This window comes from Hydra vulgaris, chromosome 13, assembly GCF_038396675.1.
Source record: "Hydra vulgaris chromosome 13, alternate assembly HydraT2T_AEP".
Lineage (NCBI taxonomy): Eukaryota > Metazoa > Cnidaria > Hydrozoa > Anthoathecata > Hydridae > Hydra > Hydra vulgaris.
The window spans coordinates 3,030,555-3,052,525 of NC_088932.1; the positions used below are offsets into that span (position 1 = coordinate 3,030,555).

General features: G+C 28.7%; 1 protein-coding gene across 1 annotated transcript in view; it reads right to left on the minus strand.

Moving 5' to 3' along the window:
* Nucleotides 1–11,348, minus strand: part of LOC100201712 (uncharacterized) — a 32,334-nt gene extending 20,986 nt beyond the window's left edge. The window contains exons 1-3 of the mRNA XM_065816398.1: nt 10,395–11,348; nt 10,164–10,255; nt 1,668–1,740 (exon numbers count right to left, since the gene is read on the minus strand). Of these exons, the coding sequence (XP_065672470.1) occupies nt 1,668–1,740; nt 10,164–10,255; nt 10,395–11,317 (1,088 nt within the window). The 5' untranslated portion in view covers nt 11,318–11,348. The remainder of the gene's footprint in view (nt 1–1,667; nt 1,741–10,163; nt 10,256–10,394) is intronic.
* Nucleotides 11,349–21,971: the final 10,623 nt, after the last annotated feature.

The following is a 21,971-nucleotide window of genomic DNA, read 5'->3' on the forward strand; positions in this document are numbered from 1 at the left end:
TGAGTCATCTACTCTTCATCTTCTAAGAATAACTCTTACTTCCGATCTTTCTTGGAAATTATATATCAAATCCATTGCAAAATTAGCATTTGCTAAGGTTGTATTTCTTTATCTTGCTCGACACTTTCTTCCTCCAGACTCTATTCTTTATCTTTATAAATCTCAAATCCGTCTTTGTATGGAATACTGTTGTCATATCTGGGGCGGATCTTCCAATGATGCCCTTTTTCTTTTAGGCAAGGTACAAAAATGCATTGCAAACATAGTTGGACCTGCTCTTGCAGCCAACCTCCAACCATTATCACATCGTCGTAATGTTGCTTCTCTTTCTCTTTTCTACAAATACTATTACAGGCTCTAAAGAGCTAGCGTCTCTTGTGTCATCTACTGAAATTCATTCTTGTGTTACTCGTCATTCAATTAAGTCCTTTTTCTGTGACTATTCCTAAGTGCTCCAAAAACTCTTATTCGTCTAGTTTTTTTCCTTAAACATCAGTCCTTCAGAATTCACTTCTTTCATCTTGTTTTCCTGATTCATATAATTTGCAATCTTTTAAGTCATCTGTCAATCGTTATTTAGCTCAATAAACTTCAACTTTTCTCTTCCAACTTTAATAGTGGTTGCTTGCAGCCTTGTTGGAAGCGAAGATGTTGAAAAAATGTATATATTTTTACAAAAGATACCAAAGCAGACAATTAAAAATAGGAATACAAACATTAAACAAAATTATTTGAGAATTGTTATTGCTAAAGGTTTATTAAACTATTTTCTTTTTAAAATAAAAATATATATTTTTCTTTAAAGCAAAACTAGAGCATCTAGTTTTGCTTTAAGTAGTCAACTAAACTCTGGAGACCTTTGACTGAGGGTGCGCACAAGACGATGTTAATAGACAATATTGATTCCATGAGAAATTGAATTATATTTGCTAAAAGCCAATTTATGTGTCAACTGTGGTGTGGTTTTTCCAAAAGTATGAATTAAAAGGATGTGTAGCATTCTAAAAACCTTCTTCAAGTTGGTAAAACAGATTGAATAGATAAAGATGGGCTAAAAAAATATAAAGATTTGTCAACAGACAAATAAGGTAAGGTCATATTTATGGACAAACGATACATAAAACATTCTGAGCAAAACAAAGTCAATATGTGCACTAGAAAGTTGGTAAATGATTGACATACTATACCAACTGTTGAACAGAGTTGACAGGCATTTCCATCTGGACAAAGAATTATAAGCATTTGATTTATTTTTCCGCAATTAGCAACCATGAAAACTTTTAACAATATTGAAAACTATAAAAAATTTTAATTCTTAATTATCAATAGTAAATATTTTTATCAAAAGTTCTTATAAATAAATATAAACCATCAGATTGTAATCTGATTGAGTTTTTATAGAATGAATAGAAATTTCAACCAATTTAACAAATTTAACCAATCAATCAAGAACCATTTCTGTTTCTATGGCAAAATAAATCTTGCATTACTCAAAAATATTTATTATAAAAAAAATTAAAAGTAGTATTAAAATTAATATTCAGGTTTCAAATAACTAAAAACATTTTTCCAGTAGGGTAAAAGTAAATATACATAAATGTTCTAAAAAATATACATATGTAAATAAACATAAATTTTCTAAAAATAAAAAAATAAACACATTTTACTGTGGAGTGAATTCTACATTTAGCAGTTTTCTTTCTTCAGGAAGTATTATTTGTGCAGGTTGTAAAGCAGAATCTTCAAAAAATAAACAAACAAAAAATTGTAACAATCTGCATAATTTTTTTACATATTTCATATGTCATTGTATATGTGTGTACAGTGACTGAGGCACCAGCCCCAGTCCCTTTAAAAATTAAACTTTTTGAAAACCTGGCCTTGGCCCCAGCAAAAGATTAAACAGGGTTGTTTAATCTTTTGCTGGGGCCAAGGCCAGGTTTTCAAAAGATTAACATAACTTATGCATACATTTACTATTTATTAAATACTGCCACACACACACACACACACACACACACACACACACACATATATATATTTAAATATATATATATATATATGTATATATATATATAGTAAGCAACCGGGGCCCAGCCCCAGCTAAAAATGAGACTCTTTGCAAAACCCGTACCGACCCCAGCAAAATTATAAGATTTAGCAGGGGTTGATAGCTGGGGCTAGAAAAAAATTTATAGTACTTTTTGTATTATAATTTTATATTTACATTTACTATTTATTACATACTGCCATATAATTATATATTTTTAAACTAATCTAATTTACTTTCAACAAGATTGCAAGCAATCACTATTAAGTTATGAGTTACTTTAAATATAGGACAGGTTAAAATACTAGAAAATGGTTAACTGAAGACTTCAAAAGTTGCAGGATGTATTAAAAATAAAAACACGAAAATGGGGAAGAGTTAAAAGGCTTTTTTGATGAGCAAGGACACAAAACTGAATTAATAAAAGCTTTTATAGCATGAAGGGACAGATACAGTAAAAGGATGCAACTTATTGAATAAGAAGCCAAGTAAGAATAAGTTTTGGTTTATCGTAATAGTGATGATAGCTCGTTTGAACATTGGACATGATAGTATTTATAGAAAAAAGAAAGAAATACAACCTTACAACAATGGGAGAGTGGTTCGAGCTTGGCAGATAAAGCAGGTCTAACTACATTTACAATGTGCTTTTAGGTTTTGTCTGAGAGTAAGAGGGTTGTTATTCGTCAATATAGGAATGCCAATAATATTGCAATATTTTTTTGCAGTAAATAAATGTTGCCTTAAAAAATTCAAATCCACAAGCCACTGCAAGCCATAGGCTCTTACAGAAGAATAGATCAGATTAAAAACCGGTACTTGTTCTAAGCAATCAAAAAGTAAAGGTTTTTTGTCAAGACAAGAGCGTACCGCGCTCAACTTGTTTCTCAGCGCAGCGGCCTTGTTCGTCAAGGTTCGTGTTTCGGAGTTATAGAGTTGAGAGAGGGTTATAACCACTATTAAGTAGCCTCCTCATCTGTAGTGGCCTTTCCGGCCTTGGGGAGGTGAACAAAAAAAAAAAAAAAAAAAAAAAAAGAGTACAAAGTTGAGTCCTTAGATAATAAAGGTACTTTAGATGTAAAATTTTCATGAAGATTGTTATTGTAGATAAGAAACATTACAGGAGCAAAGATAGAACTTTGTGGTGCCCTTAAAGTTACTTAAAATAAAGTAGAGTGTAGGCCTTCAAGAATAACTTTAATTCTGCAGTTACAAAGAGATAATTTATTAATCTCAAAAAGTTTTATATAAAGAAAGTAATAACAGAGTGAATACTAATCGTAAGATGGTTGGAGAGGTCAAAGTGATTTCTAGAGTTTTTCTAGAATTCTGGTGAACACTTTTTTAAGATTATGATGGAAATCTTGTCTGGAGAACTAACTATAGAAGTGTTCAATTGAGAATTAACTTTAGCATTAAAAGCCATAGTGATTTTAATGTTTAACAATGGGTTTATCTGTTTAACTGGCAGGAAGAGTGTGGCCATTAGATTCAAGAGTTGAATTAGAGTAAGATTTTTCTGTAAAAAAACTCTGCCTTATTCTGAAGAGAAGTAAAAAGTCAGACCCATAAATTTGGGATTAAATGTTAGACTTACTTTAGTTAATGACACTGTTGAAGTCTTACAAAAAGTCTCTAGATCCTAACATCTGAGATAAGAAACAAGATTTAGTAAACTTAGAATAACAGAGGTTAACATCAGACAGGACCTTATTACATTGGCTTCTTGGAATAATAAAAGGACATTTGTTTACAAGAGAGATGTTCTTGTAAAAAAGATGAAAAAAATGATTACTGTTCAATAAAGCAACTGCTCAAGATGGTAAAAAAGGTGGAGTAGAATGAGGCTTGACTTCCGAGATACGCTTTATGCATACATATTATGGGTATAAACATATATTTTTGCTATTTGTTTAGATGCTGGCAAACAATATCCTTTCATATTTATATAAACTTGAGTATTTATATGATGTAGTATTTTCCAAAAAAGAAGATGATCAGATGGATGTGTGGTGTGACTCTAACAAGACAAGAAATGGAGGCATAGTCTTAGATAGATTCAAAAAAAACGTCTTATTGAACAACGTTTGTTAGAGAAGATTAAAGTGATTTAGGTATCAGCATGTAGAGAGGTAGAAGCTTCAGGAGAAAATGCTAGTGGTAGAAGTGAGAAAACTTAAAGAGAGTGCCTTATATATTGTATGGATGAAGGTTAGTTAAAGAAAGAAAATGCTCTAGATTGTTTATATTAGAGAAACAGCATAAAAGAGGAAAGCTAAAGCCTAATGATGATGACAATGATGACAATGATGACGATGATTATGATGATGATCATGATAATGATTGTAAAGATAATTATGATGATCATGTTGATCATAATGATGTTTATATATGCATATATGCAAAATATAATATGAATTTTGTATTAAAAAAATATTCTTTAGGATGTATAATTGTTTATGCAGCCCCAGTCACAAACCTGGCCATGGCTATATTTTATGAAACCTGGCCCCAACTATATTTTATCAAACCCAGCCTCGGCCACGGTCAAATATCAACCCCGGTCGTTTACTATATATATATATATATATATATATATATATATATATATATATATATATATATATATATATATACATATATATATATATATATATATATATATATATATATATATATATATATATATAAATTCATTTCCAACCAAGTTGCAAGCACCACTATAAAGTTGAGTTACTAGAAAATAGAGGATAGAGTTAAAGAGCAAGGAAACCGTTAACTGAATACTTAAAAAGTTGTAGGTTGTATAAGTCAGAAAATCATGAAGATAGGTAAGAGTTTTGTTAATGTGCAAGAAAAAAATTTAGTGAACAAACTGTCAAGACTGCTTATCAAGACTTTGATAAACATTGGTCCAGGTAAAAATAAAGCAATAATCATCCAGGGTAAAAACAAAGATTGTTATGCTGCATAACTGATCTGAACAGTAAGCATCTTTAAAGAACTGCTACCATAATTTGACTTATTATATTCATAGCTTATGGTTTATAATGAACATTTTAACCATTTTAATCCTCAACTGCTCTTAGTAATTATCAATTTTAATATTGCATGTAAAAATATAGAAGAGTATTTGACTAAAAGAGTATATTAAGCTGCTTTGAATAAATTTTTTGTGGAAAAAATCAAGTACAGTGTCTTACAACTTAATCAGATGCTGTTTGATGCTAATATAATGTAAAAAATAGTGTTTTACCAACTGATAGTCCTTTTGCTAGATTTAATATTTTGATTGTTTTCATTTTTTTGAGCACTTTTTTTGCATTTTTGCAGCAGTTAATAGTTTAGGAAATCTAAAGATATTTACACTATGCATAAGCCAATTTAAACCAAATAGCTTCAAATAGCAAATAAATATTTTTATTTATAGATTAAAAATGGTACATTTAGCAATAAAAGAACTTGTTGATATATCATAGAAGAACACTTATGTAAGCTTAATTTTGAAAATAGTGAATATTATCGCTAACGTTTTTAGGTTTTGAAGTAGCAAAAAACTAACAAAATATAAACTAAAACTGCCATAAATCTTTAACCACTAAACCAATCCAATTGAAATTTTATCAAAAGTTTGGTGCGACCATATGCTACATTTGCACAGATTTTTATGAATTATATGCAGTGGTTCTCATTCTACAGGTGTTTTTATTGTTGTGCTATAAAGTCAAAGTTTCACTTAATTTGAACATCTAAATTAAATTATTTTCTGTGGAAAAAATTAAAAGATTACAAAATTTGCATCACATTGTACCTTGATGTGTACGCTATGATTCTATATAAGTGGCATTTTTGGGTTAGCTAGGTTGGCATTATTGATCAACAATATCAACAACACTGAAATTAGCAGAAAATATTCTTAATTTTATTGTCATATTTTGTTTGGTTATTCTAATGATACTCTTTCTTTTTTAGGCAAGTTGGACAAGCTACTAAAAGAGCTACCATCTTATGTTCTATCAACTAAAGAAAAGGATGCAATCCTTTTATTGTATCTGTTTCTGAAAATTTTATTAATCTAGTTTTTTTCTTCACACATCGTTTTAGGTGTAAAAGCTTGCTTTGGATTTATTTTTCAGTTGGATTTTGCCGGAAAAATTAAAAAGATTTCAAAAGGTGTTAGTAAAGGATAACTGATGCAAGCGAAACACTCAAAATTCACACCATCTTCTACCACATCAAAGATTTCATTAGTCGCAAAGAATCTCCTTTGTGGCCTTATAGTAAACAAACTGTCGAAACAGCTCATCAAGACTTAATATAAACATTTGTCAAGGTATAAACAAAACATTAGTCATCCAGAGTACAAAGAAAGATTGTTATGCTGCATAACTGATCTGAACAGTAAGCATCTTTAAAGAACTGCTACCATAATTCAATTTATTAGATTAGGCAGCAGAAAATAATAGGTTACAGTTTATAATAAACATTTTAACCGTTTTAATCCTTAGTAAGTAATTATAAATTTTATTATTGCATTTAAAAATATTGTGGAGTATTTGACTAAAAGAGTATATTAAGCTATTTTGAATTTCTTGTGGAGAAAATCAAAGACAATGTTTTACAATTTAAGCAGATGCTATTTGATGCTAATATAATGTAAAAAATAGAGTTTATAGTTATTTTTTCACTTCAGATTACGCATTATCAAAAAAGTGAAAACAGAAATCTTTTTATAATTTAGAAAAAATTTTGTTTAAAAAAGTTATTTAAATTAAAAAAAACTAGTTTAAATTTATAATAATTTTTTTTTGCAACAAGTAATTTTTTCTATTCGTTAACAAATTTTTTTAAAGTAAAAAATCATTATTATTTGCCAAGCCAGTTATAAAAAAAAATGAAAAAAAATTTAACTTATTTCAATTTTTTTATACAAATGTCCAGAAAAGAAATGATAATAAAAAATGTAATATTAAACTTAACTATTTAATATTAAAAAACAAAAAAAATTGAAAAAAAATATAATCATTCAACAATATGTACATTTATAAGATAACTCTTCTACATTTGTTTTTCTCAATTAGTAAATGAAACTTATTTTGCCGTAATTTATTTTATTTTGGTAGTTTAAAAAAGTTTATGTCCTTAAATAAAATAAAAAAATTGAGATAATTTTATGGCATCAAAATCATGAAGTGCTAGTACATACATACATACATTCATATACCGTCATGCGGGGCTACTTGAACCCAAAAAAATAAAATGTTTATTTATTTGTTTATTTTTTACAGAATTATTTGGTATGAAAGTAAATAAGTTAATTATACACTTACTCAAATCAAGTAACATAAAAAAAAAAGGGTGAAATTTTTTTGCAAGAAGTGATCGAAAAAATATTTTTTTAAAGGAAAGTACAATAATGGTAAAAATTTTGTGCAAAACTTTTGTCTGTCCAGACATAACCAAAAAAGATAAAAATTATTTGACAACATTTCTTAAAAGAAGTATCAGTTGCTACAAAATGTAGCAATTATAATTTTATTTTATTTTTATTATTTTGATAAAAAAAATTGTATTTATGTTTCAAGTTCAAAATTGGGGCTACTTGAACCCTAATGTCATAGTGGCAGCTTATGTTTGAAAATGATTAAATTTGCTTTCCATTAACATTAAACCCCAAAGTGTAATAATATATTTAAAAGGAGTTGATATATCTGTTATTTTAACCATGTTTTTAATATTTGTTAGGTTATAAAATGTATACCTAAATAATGTTAATTCTTGGTTAAAGCTATTGTTATACACCTATATGCAAATACTTTGTGCTATCAAAACTGGTTCTACCAGAATGGTTCGCAGATATAAAAGAAAGTTGGGATCTAGAGATTACAAAGACTATACCAATCAAAACTTAGAGCAAGCCTGTATTAATATTAAACGTGGAGGTATGAGTCAACAAATTGTTGAAGAACAGTTTAGAATCAGCAGTTCATGCATTAAGAGCGCTCTTTGAAGACAGCACCTTACTATCACAAAGAAACATACAGGGCATCCTACAGATGTGAAGACAACTCTTCACACCTGAAGAAGAACAGTCATTTTGTGATCACTTGAATAAAGTTTCAACTTTTGGCTTCCCACTGACCTTATTTGATCTTTGAATTATTGTGAAACCCTATCTGGATTGATTAGGGAGTGATGTTCAATGTTTCAATGAAAATCTTCCAGGTGTCAAATGGGTAAAAGCCTTTATTAGAAGACATCATCAGCTATCCGAGAGATTTGCTGGAAACGTCAAAAGAGTCATGGCTGCACTACACTACAGGACTTTTACACTACGCCCCCATAAAAGGGGGGCTGAAGTCCATCCAAATATTTTTTTCTCTACAATAATCCTTACTAATTTATAAGTCCATGAATTAGCAACAAGTTTTTTTTACATTGATATAAATATGAGAGTGAACCACAAACATCAAACATGTATCAAATTTGGGTCCAAGTAGCCCCGTACGACGATATACATTTATGTATGTATGTATGTCTATATATGTATGTATGGTCTACTTATCTTTGTTTTACGATGGCATATAACTGTCATCCTGAATCTCTTAAAGTGTCGGCGTGCAAAAATAAACACATGTAAAAAATATATAATATTTGTTTATTATAAGTTCGATATTTATTTAATTGCTTGTTTTTTCAAGTTTGACAAGTTTAATTTAAAAAAATTCATTTCTATTTTTATTTTTCTCAAATTTATTCAAGCAAAACAAGGTTAATTTATTTAAAAGTTAATAAAAATTACTTTCCAGATATCTGTTGTTCTCTCGGTTTTTTACTCAAAATTTTAGCACAATTATTATTTTATTAAGTTTTAAAATCTAATAATAAGTTATTTTTATTTGTTAAAATCATTCATTTAAATGTTTACAGTTTTTAATACTAAGATCAGAAGCCTATTACGTTTAGCCTTGGTATATTTTAGTTAAACACATGCAGAGACGAAACATGTTAGATAAAAAACATTCAACTTTTTTTAAATTTAATACAAGTTAAGGTTTTTATAAAACCCATTCAAAATAAGAAACATGACAGTGTTACACAAAGGAAACTCAAAACAAGTCATAATGCCTAACAGAACTTTTATTGAAAATGGGGGTTTAAAACCTGTGGCTTTAAAAAAAATGATCTTGATGAATATATTTAGATCTAGATTTCAATATTTTCAATATATCTAGATTTCAAATAAATGATCTAGATGATCTAGATCTAGAACTTTAATTTGGTGTATTCCTTCAAAGAATATTCAGAGCTTTTGAAAATCGTCACAACAAAAAGGCTATGCTAAAATTAGCAACAGAAACATTTGTACATGTAACATCAGTCGTAAAAAAGAATAACTTTTTAAACCATTTTTTACATTCTCATACGCATACAGCAGCTGTGTAAAGTTTAACATTTAATTACATTATGTTACAAGTTCATACAACGCTACAATTTTAAAGAGTGTTTTTTATTAAAAAATGGAAAACAATTATTGTAGGAGAAGTAAATTCTTATTCCCCGTTGAGGTTAGAACAACCGGATATAAACTGTGAATTGGAGTAAACTATCTACTCATTTTTTTCAATAATTTGGTATTAACAAAATTTTCACCTACAGCACAAACTAAATTTTTAATTCTAAACAACATTCTTTCTACGAATAATCTAAAAAACCAATAAAAATGTAATAGATAAACTATGACTTATTTTTTGTTAAAAAACAACTTCGAAACTAAAAAAAAAACTGACTCATAAATACATAAAGACATGAATACGTAAAATTATAAAATACTTATTTCATCATGACTATACTCTTAATATTTGTTTTACAGTGATCCTAATTTTATAATTTGAATTTTTTAAATCAAATTTCAAAAAAAAAAGTTTTTAAAAATTTAAACCTCACTTTTCTGCCAAGATCAGGCAAGGTTTACATTTGTTTAGATATGATATAACCTAGAACTTCACATATATTATGGTATATATATATATATATATATATATATATATATATATATATATATATATATATATATATATATATAAAATTAAAAAATAATTTCTCATGATACCTGATTTATTTTGAGATAGATTGCAAAAAAATCCTTGCACTTTTTTAAACTGTTCAATATTTGAAAAAATTCTTGCCTCTTTTCCTGTATTACTAAATAAAATAATCAAAATAATAATAACTAACAAAAAGATAATAAGTTAATTAAAACAAAAATTATTAAATAACTTAAAAAAATAAAGTAAGAAAAAAATTAGGAAAAAAAAAAAAGAAAAGAAAATTCATTAAAAACCTTATAGATATTTCAATAGAACGTCTACAATTTAACTGTACACTGCCAAAACTAAGATCATCACTGATAGAAATATCAGATATAGGTTCATTATTTATATTTAAGTTTTCATTCTTTTCAATATCTTTTTTAACAGTAACTTTGCGTGAAACATAAGTTGCTCTCCAATCATCCCGCCGCTGCTTTGATTCTATAATATCTGCAACAACACTATCACCAATATTCAAATAAACACCACGCTCACAAACAGAAAATGAAAAATATAAAGTTTCATTAATAAATCCATAACCTCTAAGCAATTCAGTAACAGTTCCATGGACTCGTTTTTCTCTTAAAGGTGAAACACATATGACATTTTCATCAGAAATTAAAAAATTACTTTCAATTGACTGCCTCCATACTTCAATTTGCACCCAATCACCAATAAAGGGTTTGTAACCAATTTTAAATTTTCTTTGAGTTAAACAAAATTCTGAATTTACAAAAATTGAAATTTTATTATTATCAACTGATGTTACTGAACCAACATATAGTTCTTTTTCTGGTTTATTTACATTGTCGTCAAAAACTGAACCCCATAAATTTAAAATTTGAACTCTTTTAGCGATCCAACCGCCATCACTATGAAGACGTGTTGCCTCAACAGATACATTGTCTCCAACTTTTGGTTGCTCATTTCCCAAGACAACATTTTGTGTAAAATATATTTCATTGTTAATTAAACCACGATTGTTAAAGTAACTTGTAACTACTCCTTCAAAAGAACTATAAATATTTTCATTTTTATCTTTAATCTCTGACTGTGATTCTTCATCTACATGATTTTGCAAATCTTCTTCTTTAAGGTTATTAATTTGCACTAGGACATGCCCAAAAACTCCTCCTGATATAAAGTTAACGATTTTAGATAACAACTCTAGCATTACTTATATTTTAAATGAACACTATCCTATAGTCATATGTAGCAAAAATTATAATTCTATTTATTATTATTTAATTTTTTATACATATATATATATATATATATATATATATATATATATATATATATATATATATATATATATATATATATATATATATATATATATATATATATATATATATACACATACATAATATATATATATATATATATATATATATATATATATATATATATATATATATATATATACACATACATATATATATATATATATATATATATATATATATATATATATATATATATATATATATATATATATATATATATATACATACACATAATGTATATATATAAAACCCTTAGAATTTGGAAAAATGAATTAGTCAGCAATTTATTGTTGATCTCAAACTGCTAAATGCCAGCATCCATAAAACATTACCATAAAACATCACCTTAAACATTTTTAGGTTGGGAGTTAGGTCTGCATTGCCCTAATTCAGAGGGCTGATATATATATATTTTTGTATACATTTATATAAATATATATATATATATATTTTATTTTATTTTATTTTTTTGTTATTCACCTCTTCAAGGCTGATAAAGCCACTACAGATGAGGAGGCTACTTAATAGTGGTTATAACCCTCTCTCAACTCTATAACTCCGAAACAGGAACTTTGACAAACAAGGCCGCTGCGCGGAGAAACAAGTTTAAATATATATATATATACATATATATGTGTGTGCGTGTGTGTGTGTGTGTAATGATGCGCTGCTACAGCTGATACAGATATTTAAAAAAAAGATTTTAGAAGTGGTTCTTAACTCTATAGGAAAGAATTTTTCTTTTTACTTTATTAATAAAAACTTTAAATGAAATCTTTTTTCAACAAAAACTAACTATTAAAGTAAATAACTAAAAGTTAACAGCTATTGTTAATAACTTGCAATAATCAGCTGGGAAGTAGTGGGACTTGGCCTGCTACTCAGCAACTATGATACAGATGGACTTTCCATTTGGTAGTCAAGTCGCAAAAGCGCTTTCACTAAAAAAATTTGGTACCAGTCTAAGGTTGCTACCAAAAAAATCCAAAGCATTACTCAGCTACCAATTAAATTTAGAAATACCAATTAAAATTATTTAAAATTACAGACCTTTTCATTTACTGAAAATAAAGTGAAAGGAAAATGAACCTTTCAAAATATCAAAGTTTTTCTGGTTTATTAAAATAATCTCAGATGTGTGCAATTTGATTGAAAAACTTTGAAGAAGCGGTTTGTGTGCTTTATATAAAATGTCTACAACTAGCTCGATATATTAATTATATTATTTAAATGGGAGAGTGTGTACAATTTATTTTAAAAACTGTTAACTCATAACTGTTTTTAGTTTCAGAATATACTTTGCAAATTTAAAAATGTTGTAGTCAATTGAAATTTGGTATTTGATGCAACGACTACAGACAATTGTTCTAACTGTTAAATTAAATGTAAACTGTTAGTGTCTTCAAACAGATATGTTTAGTCAAGTAGGAAAAAGAAATCATCTTGAACTAGTTTTGAACAATTTGATGCCTTTTTTGTAGGAGAAGATTCTAAAAGGTTGTATTGATGATATCATTCTACTAAAGCGTTGTCATTCACCATTACCAGCTGCAAAGACGCAACGGATATGGAATGACAAAAATAGGAGGACTGTGATAGCAAAAGACATTAAGAAAGCCTTGAGGTTGGCGACACCAGAGATGACAAATGGAGCAGAAGTTCAAACAACCAGTTTGAACTTCTGCTACAAGGCTTGAAAATACCTATCAATCAGTACATAAAATTTTATATTTTTTGTTGAACATGAATGTAACAATCTAAATTTTTCAATGTTTACATTTAAGCAGTATTTTCATTCTTTTGTGCATCCCTGCAAGTTGTCAGCTACATTTACAATGAATAATGCACAGTGGACGATACAATAAAGTAAAATGATGTATGTTTAGAGACCTCTTGCATGTAATCAACACAAAAAAGCTAGATTTTGTTCAATAATCCAACAGGACTCACCAGGTGGTTGCAGGTGACATCAATGTAAAGTACAAGTTACTCAAAAAATTAGCAAAACTAAGTAGATTTAAATTAAGGTGTAAAACACTAAAAAAGGGTCTCTTTATACCATCCTATATGAATATCAAAAATGAGAGAAGGATATCAAATGGATATAAAAAATGCAACGTGAGTGAAATTAATTTTTTTCTTTTGCTTTTAGCAAAAGAAAAAAATATTACTAGCCTGACTAATTTTAGAGTTTGATAATGTAGCAGAGGTGCAGTACCAATTTTTTTGCACCTCTGAGTTTTTAAGTTTTTTTTACTTTTGTAATAATAACTTTAAATAAGACCTTTTAAGCTTATAGATAATATAAATTATTATATTAATATTTTAAGCTAGATAAGCTTTTAGCTTTATCTAGCTTTTTTCAAAAAAAAGCTTAATATTGAATAAGTAAAAATTGGAATTAACAGTTAGCATTTATAGCTTGCCTAAACTCTCGTATGCAAAGTTTCTCGTTACATATAAAATAAAAACTCAAGTAAACAACTAAAGATCAAACTAACTGTTAAAGATGATAAGCTTGAAATAACTCAAAAAAATTTTCATTATATAAAAAATTAACGTTTGAGTAACATAAAAGTAATTTTAAATGGTTAATAATTTGGGCAATTCTCAAATTAGTGAAACCAGAGAGCTAATTTTTCAAACACTTTTTTTACAATTTTTTTGCATATTTTTACTATAAACTAAATTTACATTTTAAAATACATTTAGACGTTTTTGTATAGTTATGGAAAAATACTGATACTAATTTCTTCAGTTAATAAAATTTGAAAATTTTCAATTTTTAATGTCATTTGAAATGATATTTTTCAATTTTTAATGTCATAATGAAATTTTTCAATTTTTAACATTTGTATTATTTTCCATTTATCACAATAAATAAATATTTAATATTGTTATAATAACTTAAAAGCATTTTTTTAACTATTTCAATATAAATAAAACAAAAAAAATTTAACTTTGAAAAAATATTTATTCGTATATATTACAATTCAGTAAATATCTTTTTTGTGATGTCACACATAACAAAAAAAAAATGAAAAGTTTTATTTGTGAGCAAACTAGAATGGTTCTTCTGAAAATATTTTTAGTTACAAGCAAAAAGTATTGAAGAAACAAAATAAAAAGAAAAAATTTTCTTTGATATTGTGGTAAAATAACTAAAAAAAAATTATAAAAAGTTCGGTCACATACATAACGTAGTTTTAAAATTAATGATGTATTCGGTCACATACATAACGTAGTTTTAAATTAATATGTAACATTACACAGATAAGATCATTAAATTTAAAAAATCAGAAAATATATAGTTGATAAGGATTGGAACTAAATCATAAATACTATATATATAATTTTTTTTTTTTCCGAATATAAAATATATATGGCTTATATATGGTTTTAACATGAATATAATATTGATATAAATTACTTTTTTAAAAATTATTCTCAATTTCTTAAACAAATTTAACAAAAAAACAACCATTTTGAAAGTTATTTTAGTTTGAAGTAGCTTAAAAAGATGAATCAAATAATTCTATTAATTATTGATTTTAAGGTCTTTGTAAATTTTAATAGTTTTCTGTTTTAAGTTTAGGTTAATATATAACAAAAATAAAAATGTCTTGAGCTGAGAGATTGAAAAACTTTAGAGGAAAACGAAAGAATACTGTTCAATAAAAGTTAAAAGGATTAAGAATCTGTAAAAAACAAAAGTTGCACAAAAAAACAGCACAGAAAAGGATTCATATAAAAAAAAAAATTGGTTGACAAAAATATAAAGGCCAACAAAATGATTCCATCAAATAGAAAGAGAAAAAAGCTGAGAAAATATTTTTTGAGAGAGGCTTACTCTATTTTTCAATCAACCTATGGAGAGATAATGTCTTTCTCTTTGTTTTGTAAGCATAGACCAAAAAAAATACTTATTTTAGAAGAAGCACCCACAGACAAGTGAAAACTGCATGAGAATTTTCGCTTATAAATTAAAGCAATAGGTATCAGCTATAATAGTTCATAGTGGGTGTCTTCAAATAATAGTTCATAGTGGGTGTCTTCAAATAATAGTTCATAGTGGGTGTCTTCAAATAATAGTTCATAGTGGGTGTCTTCAATTACAATCCAAAAATAGGATAAGTAATAGAGGAATTACTATTTAGCTTATATCAGGAACAAATACATATAAAAAGAGTTCAAGCAGCTGAATTTGAAAAAAACAAGGGGATTGCAGGAGAAAGAGTTCTTCAGGTGGATTTCGCAATGGCATATACTTGCGAATATACAAATGAAGTACAAAGTGCACTGTGGAGTAGGAACACTGTTCAATTATTTACTGGTACTGTTCTCAATAAAAACAATTGAAAAACGTATCATATCTGTTCAGACACTAGAGGCAAGGGTAAAGATAGTGTTTACTCTTTTATTTGGTAATTATGAGATATTTATGTTTAAAAACTGTAATAATGAAACTCTTTTCACTGATGACCCATCATCAGAATTTAAAAACAAGTTTATAATGAAATTGCTCAACAAATTATCTTTGCAATAGAATAAAACGTTTGAGTGGAAAATTTTTGCAACTTCATATAGAAAAGGGGCTGTAGATGGTGTTGGAAGAAGAGTTAAGTCTCTTGTTCAAATGAAATGTATGAGCAAGAATGAGAAAGCGTGTGTATAAACATCTATGGATTTTTTCAATGTTTCCAAACCATTAATGACAGCTACTTCTCTATATCAGCAATCATAAAATCATAAGTAAATAGACAACAAAAAACCTCGGTTAGAAGTCAAAAAACACTAGGAATACTAAAAATTCATCATGTCAATGATTTCAATAAAGGCAAGTCATTTTTAAAAACAAAGTGACTTAAAGTCATTTGATGATATTCAAGCTACTAAAATATTTTCCCAATCTTCAGAAATGGCTTTAAATGATTGGTGCCTTGTGAAGAACAATAAAACTATGTACCCTGTTAAAATAAAGCATAAAAAGTTGAAACTTTTTATGCTTTATTTTAACAGGGTACATATTTTTATTGTTCACTACTCAATTTAATCTTTATGTTTAAAAATTAATAAATTTAATAAAAATTGTTTTAAATCTATTAAATAAATAAAAGTTCGTACAGTGTCACACATGTAACAAAACTTGTCACACACATAACACTAAAGATTATCATTTAATTTTATGAAGTTATTGAAATTTTGAAAAATAAAAGTATTTTTTATAAGCATTAACAAGTTGTCTGTAACATGAAAAAAAAATCATTAAACTAACCAGTTCTGCCAATTGGCAGAAGTATTTAATCAAAGTTTAAAATTCAAATTTATAGTTTTGTACGCACCACACACATAACACAACTAATCTTTGTCAGATCAGGTTATCCTGCTACTGGTAACACGTAACCCAGTACAATCTGCTTCATGACCTGCTGCCTTGTAGGATACTTCTTTTTAGGCAAAAGCTAGGAGATGCCAACTCCGATATAAAACACCCCCTGCCTTGAGACTTTTGATTGAGTAAAGGCTAGAGATGGTGTCTCGATAAAAATACTCATCTTGGGCAGATGTTAAATGCACCCAGCTACTGTCTTGTAGAAGGCCTCCTAGGCAAAGACTTAAAGGGTAAACAGATTCTATCTGTTGACCAGCCTTGCACCCCTTCTTCATCTATTAGGCTGGCACAGATGTATTTTTAATACATTGTTTCCAGTTTAGGATGTTGAATGCTGGATCTTCTTGACTCAATGCATGGGTTTGCTTGTGTCACTGTTTTTACGACTAGGCAACTCATTCTATTATCTCCTTATGAGGGTACAGCTCTAAAACTCAGTTTTATGGTTCTGAGGCCGGCTAGTAGTCAGGTTTCCCGAACTCTGTGGTAGCTCTCAGAGAGGCTGATTCCATCAACAGCTGAAAAATATCAAAGTATTAACAGTGCCATGTTGCGCATGGATGGTGTCCCTGTTTGTACTTTTGGTGTGCATTGCGGAGGCCACATTTGGAGCCCTTTGTTACGGCTTAGGGTTTATTGGTAGTAATGAGGCAATTGCTTGGGCTATTAAACGGTGTTCTGAGTACTATCTATGCTTTGAGTCAAGTTCTTCAAACTAATTTAAAAATGAATAAAGTACCAAAAACTATAAAACACAAAAAACCATCATCATCACCAAGTTCTCTAAACCTATCATTCACTAATATTCGTGGTCTTCGAAGTAACTTTTCTTCTGTTGAGTCTTATCTCTTGCAAAGTTCATCAGACCTACTTGCTCTTTGTGAGACTAATTTGAGTTCAGCTGTCTCATCTTGTGATCTTAGTGTTGATGGTTATCTTCCTCTGATTCGTAAAGACTCCAATAGTCACATGCTTGGCCTGGGCATTTACATTCGTAAGAATTCACCTGTTTGTCGTGAAACTAGGTTTGAATCCACAGACTATTCCTTCATGTGCTTTCGTTTAGCACCACTTCACTCTATTGCCTTTCTCTTTGTTCTATATCGCTCTCCTTCATCTCAAGACTGCACTCTTTTTGATGTTATTTCTGATCATATTGACCAAGCCCTCTCTCTTTATCCATCAGCTAATATAGTTGTTGTCGGTGACTTTAATGCTCACCACTCTGAATGGCTTGGCTCTAGTGTCAGTGACTCTGCAGGCATTAAAGCCCACAACTTTTGCCTTTCTCAATCCCTAACTCAAATAGTCAACTTTCCAATTCACTTTCCAGACAACCCAAACCATTTACCTTCTCTGCTTGACTTATGTCTTGTTTCTGATCCTAGTCAGTGCTCAGTTTCTCCACATTCACCCTTAGGTGCTTCTGATCACAGTTTGATCTCTTTAAAACTAATATCTCATTCTTCTTCATCACCTGAATCCCCCTATTATCGAACCTCTTACAACTACAGTAAAGCTGACTAAGATTCTTTCCGTGATTTTCTTCGTGATGGCCCTTGGGTAGAAATCTTTCAACTTCCTGTCGACAAATGTGCTTCTTACATAACTTCGTGGATTCAGGCTGGCATGGAATCTTTTATTCCCTCTCGACGATTCCAGGTCAAGCCTCACTCTCCTCCATGGTTTTCCTCACACTGTGCTGCTGCGATTGCCAATCGAAACCGTTACTTCCATATTTACCAGCAAAACAATTCTCCAGAAAACAGATGTCTGTTTATTACTGCTAGAAACAACTGTAAAAAGGTTTTGTCTAACACCAAAACCCGCTATTCTCAGGTCATGAAATCTCGTATCTCATCTCAAAAATTAGGCTCTCGTGACTTCTGGAGAATCTTTAATAATATCAATAATAAGGGCAAATCTATAATTCCACCTCTCTTGTATGGTTCAGACTTTGTCACCTCACCTAAAGACAAAGCCGAACTGTTTGCTAAAAACTTTTCATCAATATCATCTCTTGATTCCACTAATTGCGTTCTACCTGATATTGCCAACAAACAGGTTGATCCATTGCTTGACATTCATATCACTCCAGCATCTGTATCTAAAGTGATCTCCTGCCTAGACTCTTCTACAGCTTGTCGCCCAGACAACATACCTGTTATTGTCTTGCAGAAGTGTTCTCCGGAGCTGTCGTCTATACTCTCAAAACTATTCAACAAGTGCTTATCAGAGTCTTGTTTTCCAGCCTGCTGGAAAGCCGCATCTATTATCCCTATCTTCAAAAATTCTGGGGAGCGATCTGATTCGTCTAACTACCGTCCCATAAGTCTTCTTCCTATCATAAGCAAGGTTTTTGAATCTTTAATTAACAAACACTTAATTTCTCATCTTGAATCTAATAACTTACTTTCTGACCATCAATATGGATTTCGATCTTCTCGTTCTACAGCTGATTTGCTAACAGTAATAACTGATAGGTTTTATCGTGCATTAGATAAAGGTGGAGAGGTTAAGGCCATCGCTCTTGACATTTCAAAAGCGTTTGATAAAGTTTGGCATGCTGGTCTTCTCCATAAGCTTTCTTCTTATGGTGTATCCGGCAACATCTTTAAGATCATTGAATCCTTCCTTTCCAATCGTAGCATAAAAGTTGTCCTCGATGGACAACACTCTTCTTCTTATTCTGTAACTTCAGGGGTTCCTCAAGGTTCTATCCTTGGCCCTATACTCTTTTTAATTTACATTAACGATCTTCCAGATATTCTCACATCTAAGGTGGCATTGTTTGCTGATGATACTACCATTTATTCTTGTCGTGATAAGAAACCAACACCCTCTGATTGCCTGGAGGGGGCATTTGAGCTTGAAAAAGATCTCACTTCTGCTACAGCATGGGGCTCACAGTGGCTGGTGAACTTTAATTCAGATAAAACTCCATTTCTTTCAGCCAATCGTTATCGCAATAATTTAGATCTTCCTATTTTTATGAACAGTGATGTACTCGATGAGTCACCTACTCTTCATCTTCTAGGATTAACTCTTACTTCCAATCTTTCTTGGAAACCATATATCAAATCGGTTGCAAAATTAGCATCTGCTTAGGTTGCATCTCTTTATCGAGCTCGCCACTTTCTTACTCTGGATTCTATTCTTTATCTCTATAAATCTCAAATCCGGCCTTGTATGGAATACTGTTGCCATATCTGGGGCGGATCTTCTAATGATGTCCTTTCTCTTTTAGACAAGGTGCAAAAACGCATTGTAAACATAGTTGGACCTGCTCTTGCAGCCAACCTCCAACCATTATCACATCGTCGTAATGTTGCTTCTCTTTCTCTTTTCTACAAATACTATAATGGGCACTGCTCTAAAGAGCTAGCGTCTCTTGTGCCATCTACTAAAATTCATTCTCGTGTTACTCGTTATTCAATTAAGTGTCATCCTTTTTCTGTGACTGTTCCTAAGTGCTCCAAAAACGCTTATTTGTCTAGTTTTTTTCCTCGAACATCAGTTCTTTGGAATTTGCTTCCTTCATCTTGCTTTCCTGATTCATATAATTTGCAATCTTTTAAATTGTCCGTCAATCGTTATCTTGCTCTACAACCTTCATCTTTTCTCTTACAGTAACTTCCAACTTTAATTAGTGGCTGCTTGCAGCCTTGTTGGAAGCGAAGATGTTTAAAAAAAAAAAAAATCAGTTCTTTTACTAGAATGCGCAATAAACATATTATTAAGAGAAATGTTATTTTATATCAGACACATCTCCTACTATATTATTTGCAATATATATCTTGCATATCTGAAGTAAACAATTTTTTATTGCCCTATTTTATTTAAAAATATTTGTACCAGAGTCACACACATAACGTGAGAATTGCCCATTTCTAACTTTTTTAATTTACCTTTTATTTTTAATTTTTCTAATTTACCTTTAATTTAGTAAGTTTTTTTTAAATTTTTGTATAACAATATAAATATAATAAACATTATTTAATGTTAAAAAAAAAAATCTTAAAACTAGTTATATTATATTACTAGTTATATATTTTAGGGTGCTTCTAAAAGCATCAACTAAATAAAAAACAAGAGGTGCCAGCAGACCTTTTCAAATTTTTTTTTTTAATTTCTGCTGGCACCCCTTAAATGTGTTCTATATAACAATATAATATTAGATTTAAAAAAATTTTCATTAAAAAATATTTTGAGTCGTTGCTACGGACCCTCGAACAATGAATTGACCCCTAATATTATCAAAACAAAAGTTTTTAAAAAGTTATGTCAAATGAAGAAAAAAATTTTAGAAAATTTAAAAATATGAATCTTTTTATATCTAAATTATTATTTTAGATTTTAGCAAACAGAAAATGATGTTTTTTAACTAAAAACAAAAAAATTTAACAAAATTTTTTAATTATAATTTTTTTTTATTGATGTTTTTTTATAAGATAATGATTTTTTTTTTAATTTTTATATAATTTAGCTTAGTTTGAGACCCAACACAAGATACTTCATAAAAAATTCAGTATTATTTTATTGTCTAGAACACATTCAGGGGGTGCCAGCAGACATTTTCAAAATAAGTTGTTTTAAGAATCACCCTAGTATATATATTTATATATATATATATATATATATATATATATATATATATATTATATATATATATATATATATATATATATATATATATATATATATATATATATATATATATTTATTTATTTATTTATTTATTTATATATAGAGAGAAAGAGTTTTGTTAAGGGCTTCGTAATAAGGTCATTATGATCATCTTTAAGTCCTGCCCATATAATATTATAAATATTATTGTAAATAATATTATACAACAAATGAAATAAAATGAAAAATAAAAATGTTTCTATACACATTTATATGTATATATATATATATATATATATATATATATATATATATATATATATATATATATATATATATATGTATATATGTATATATATATTTTTATATATAATATATATACATTTTTATATATAATATATATATATGCATATATATATACATATATATATATACACATATATGTGTGTATGTATATACACACATATATAAGCATATTTAGACTGGCACTCTCGTGTCATAATGATTTATGGAGTTGTGAG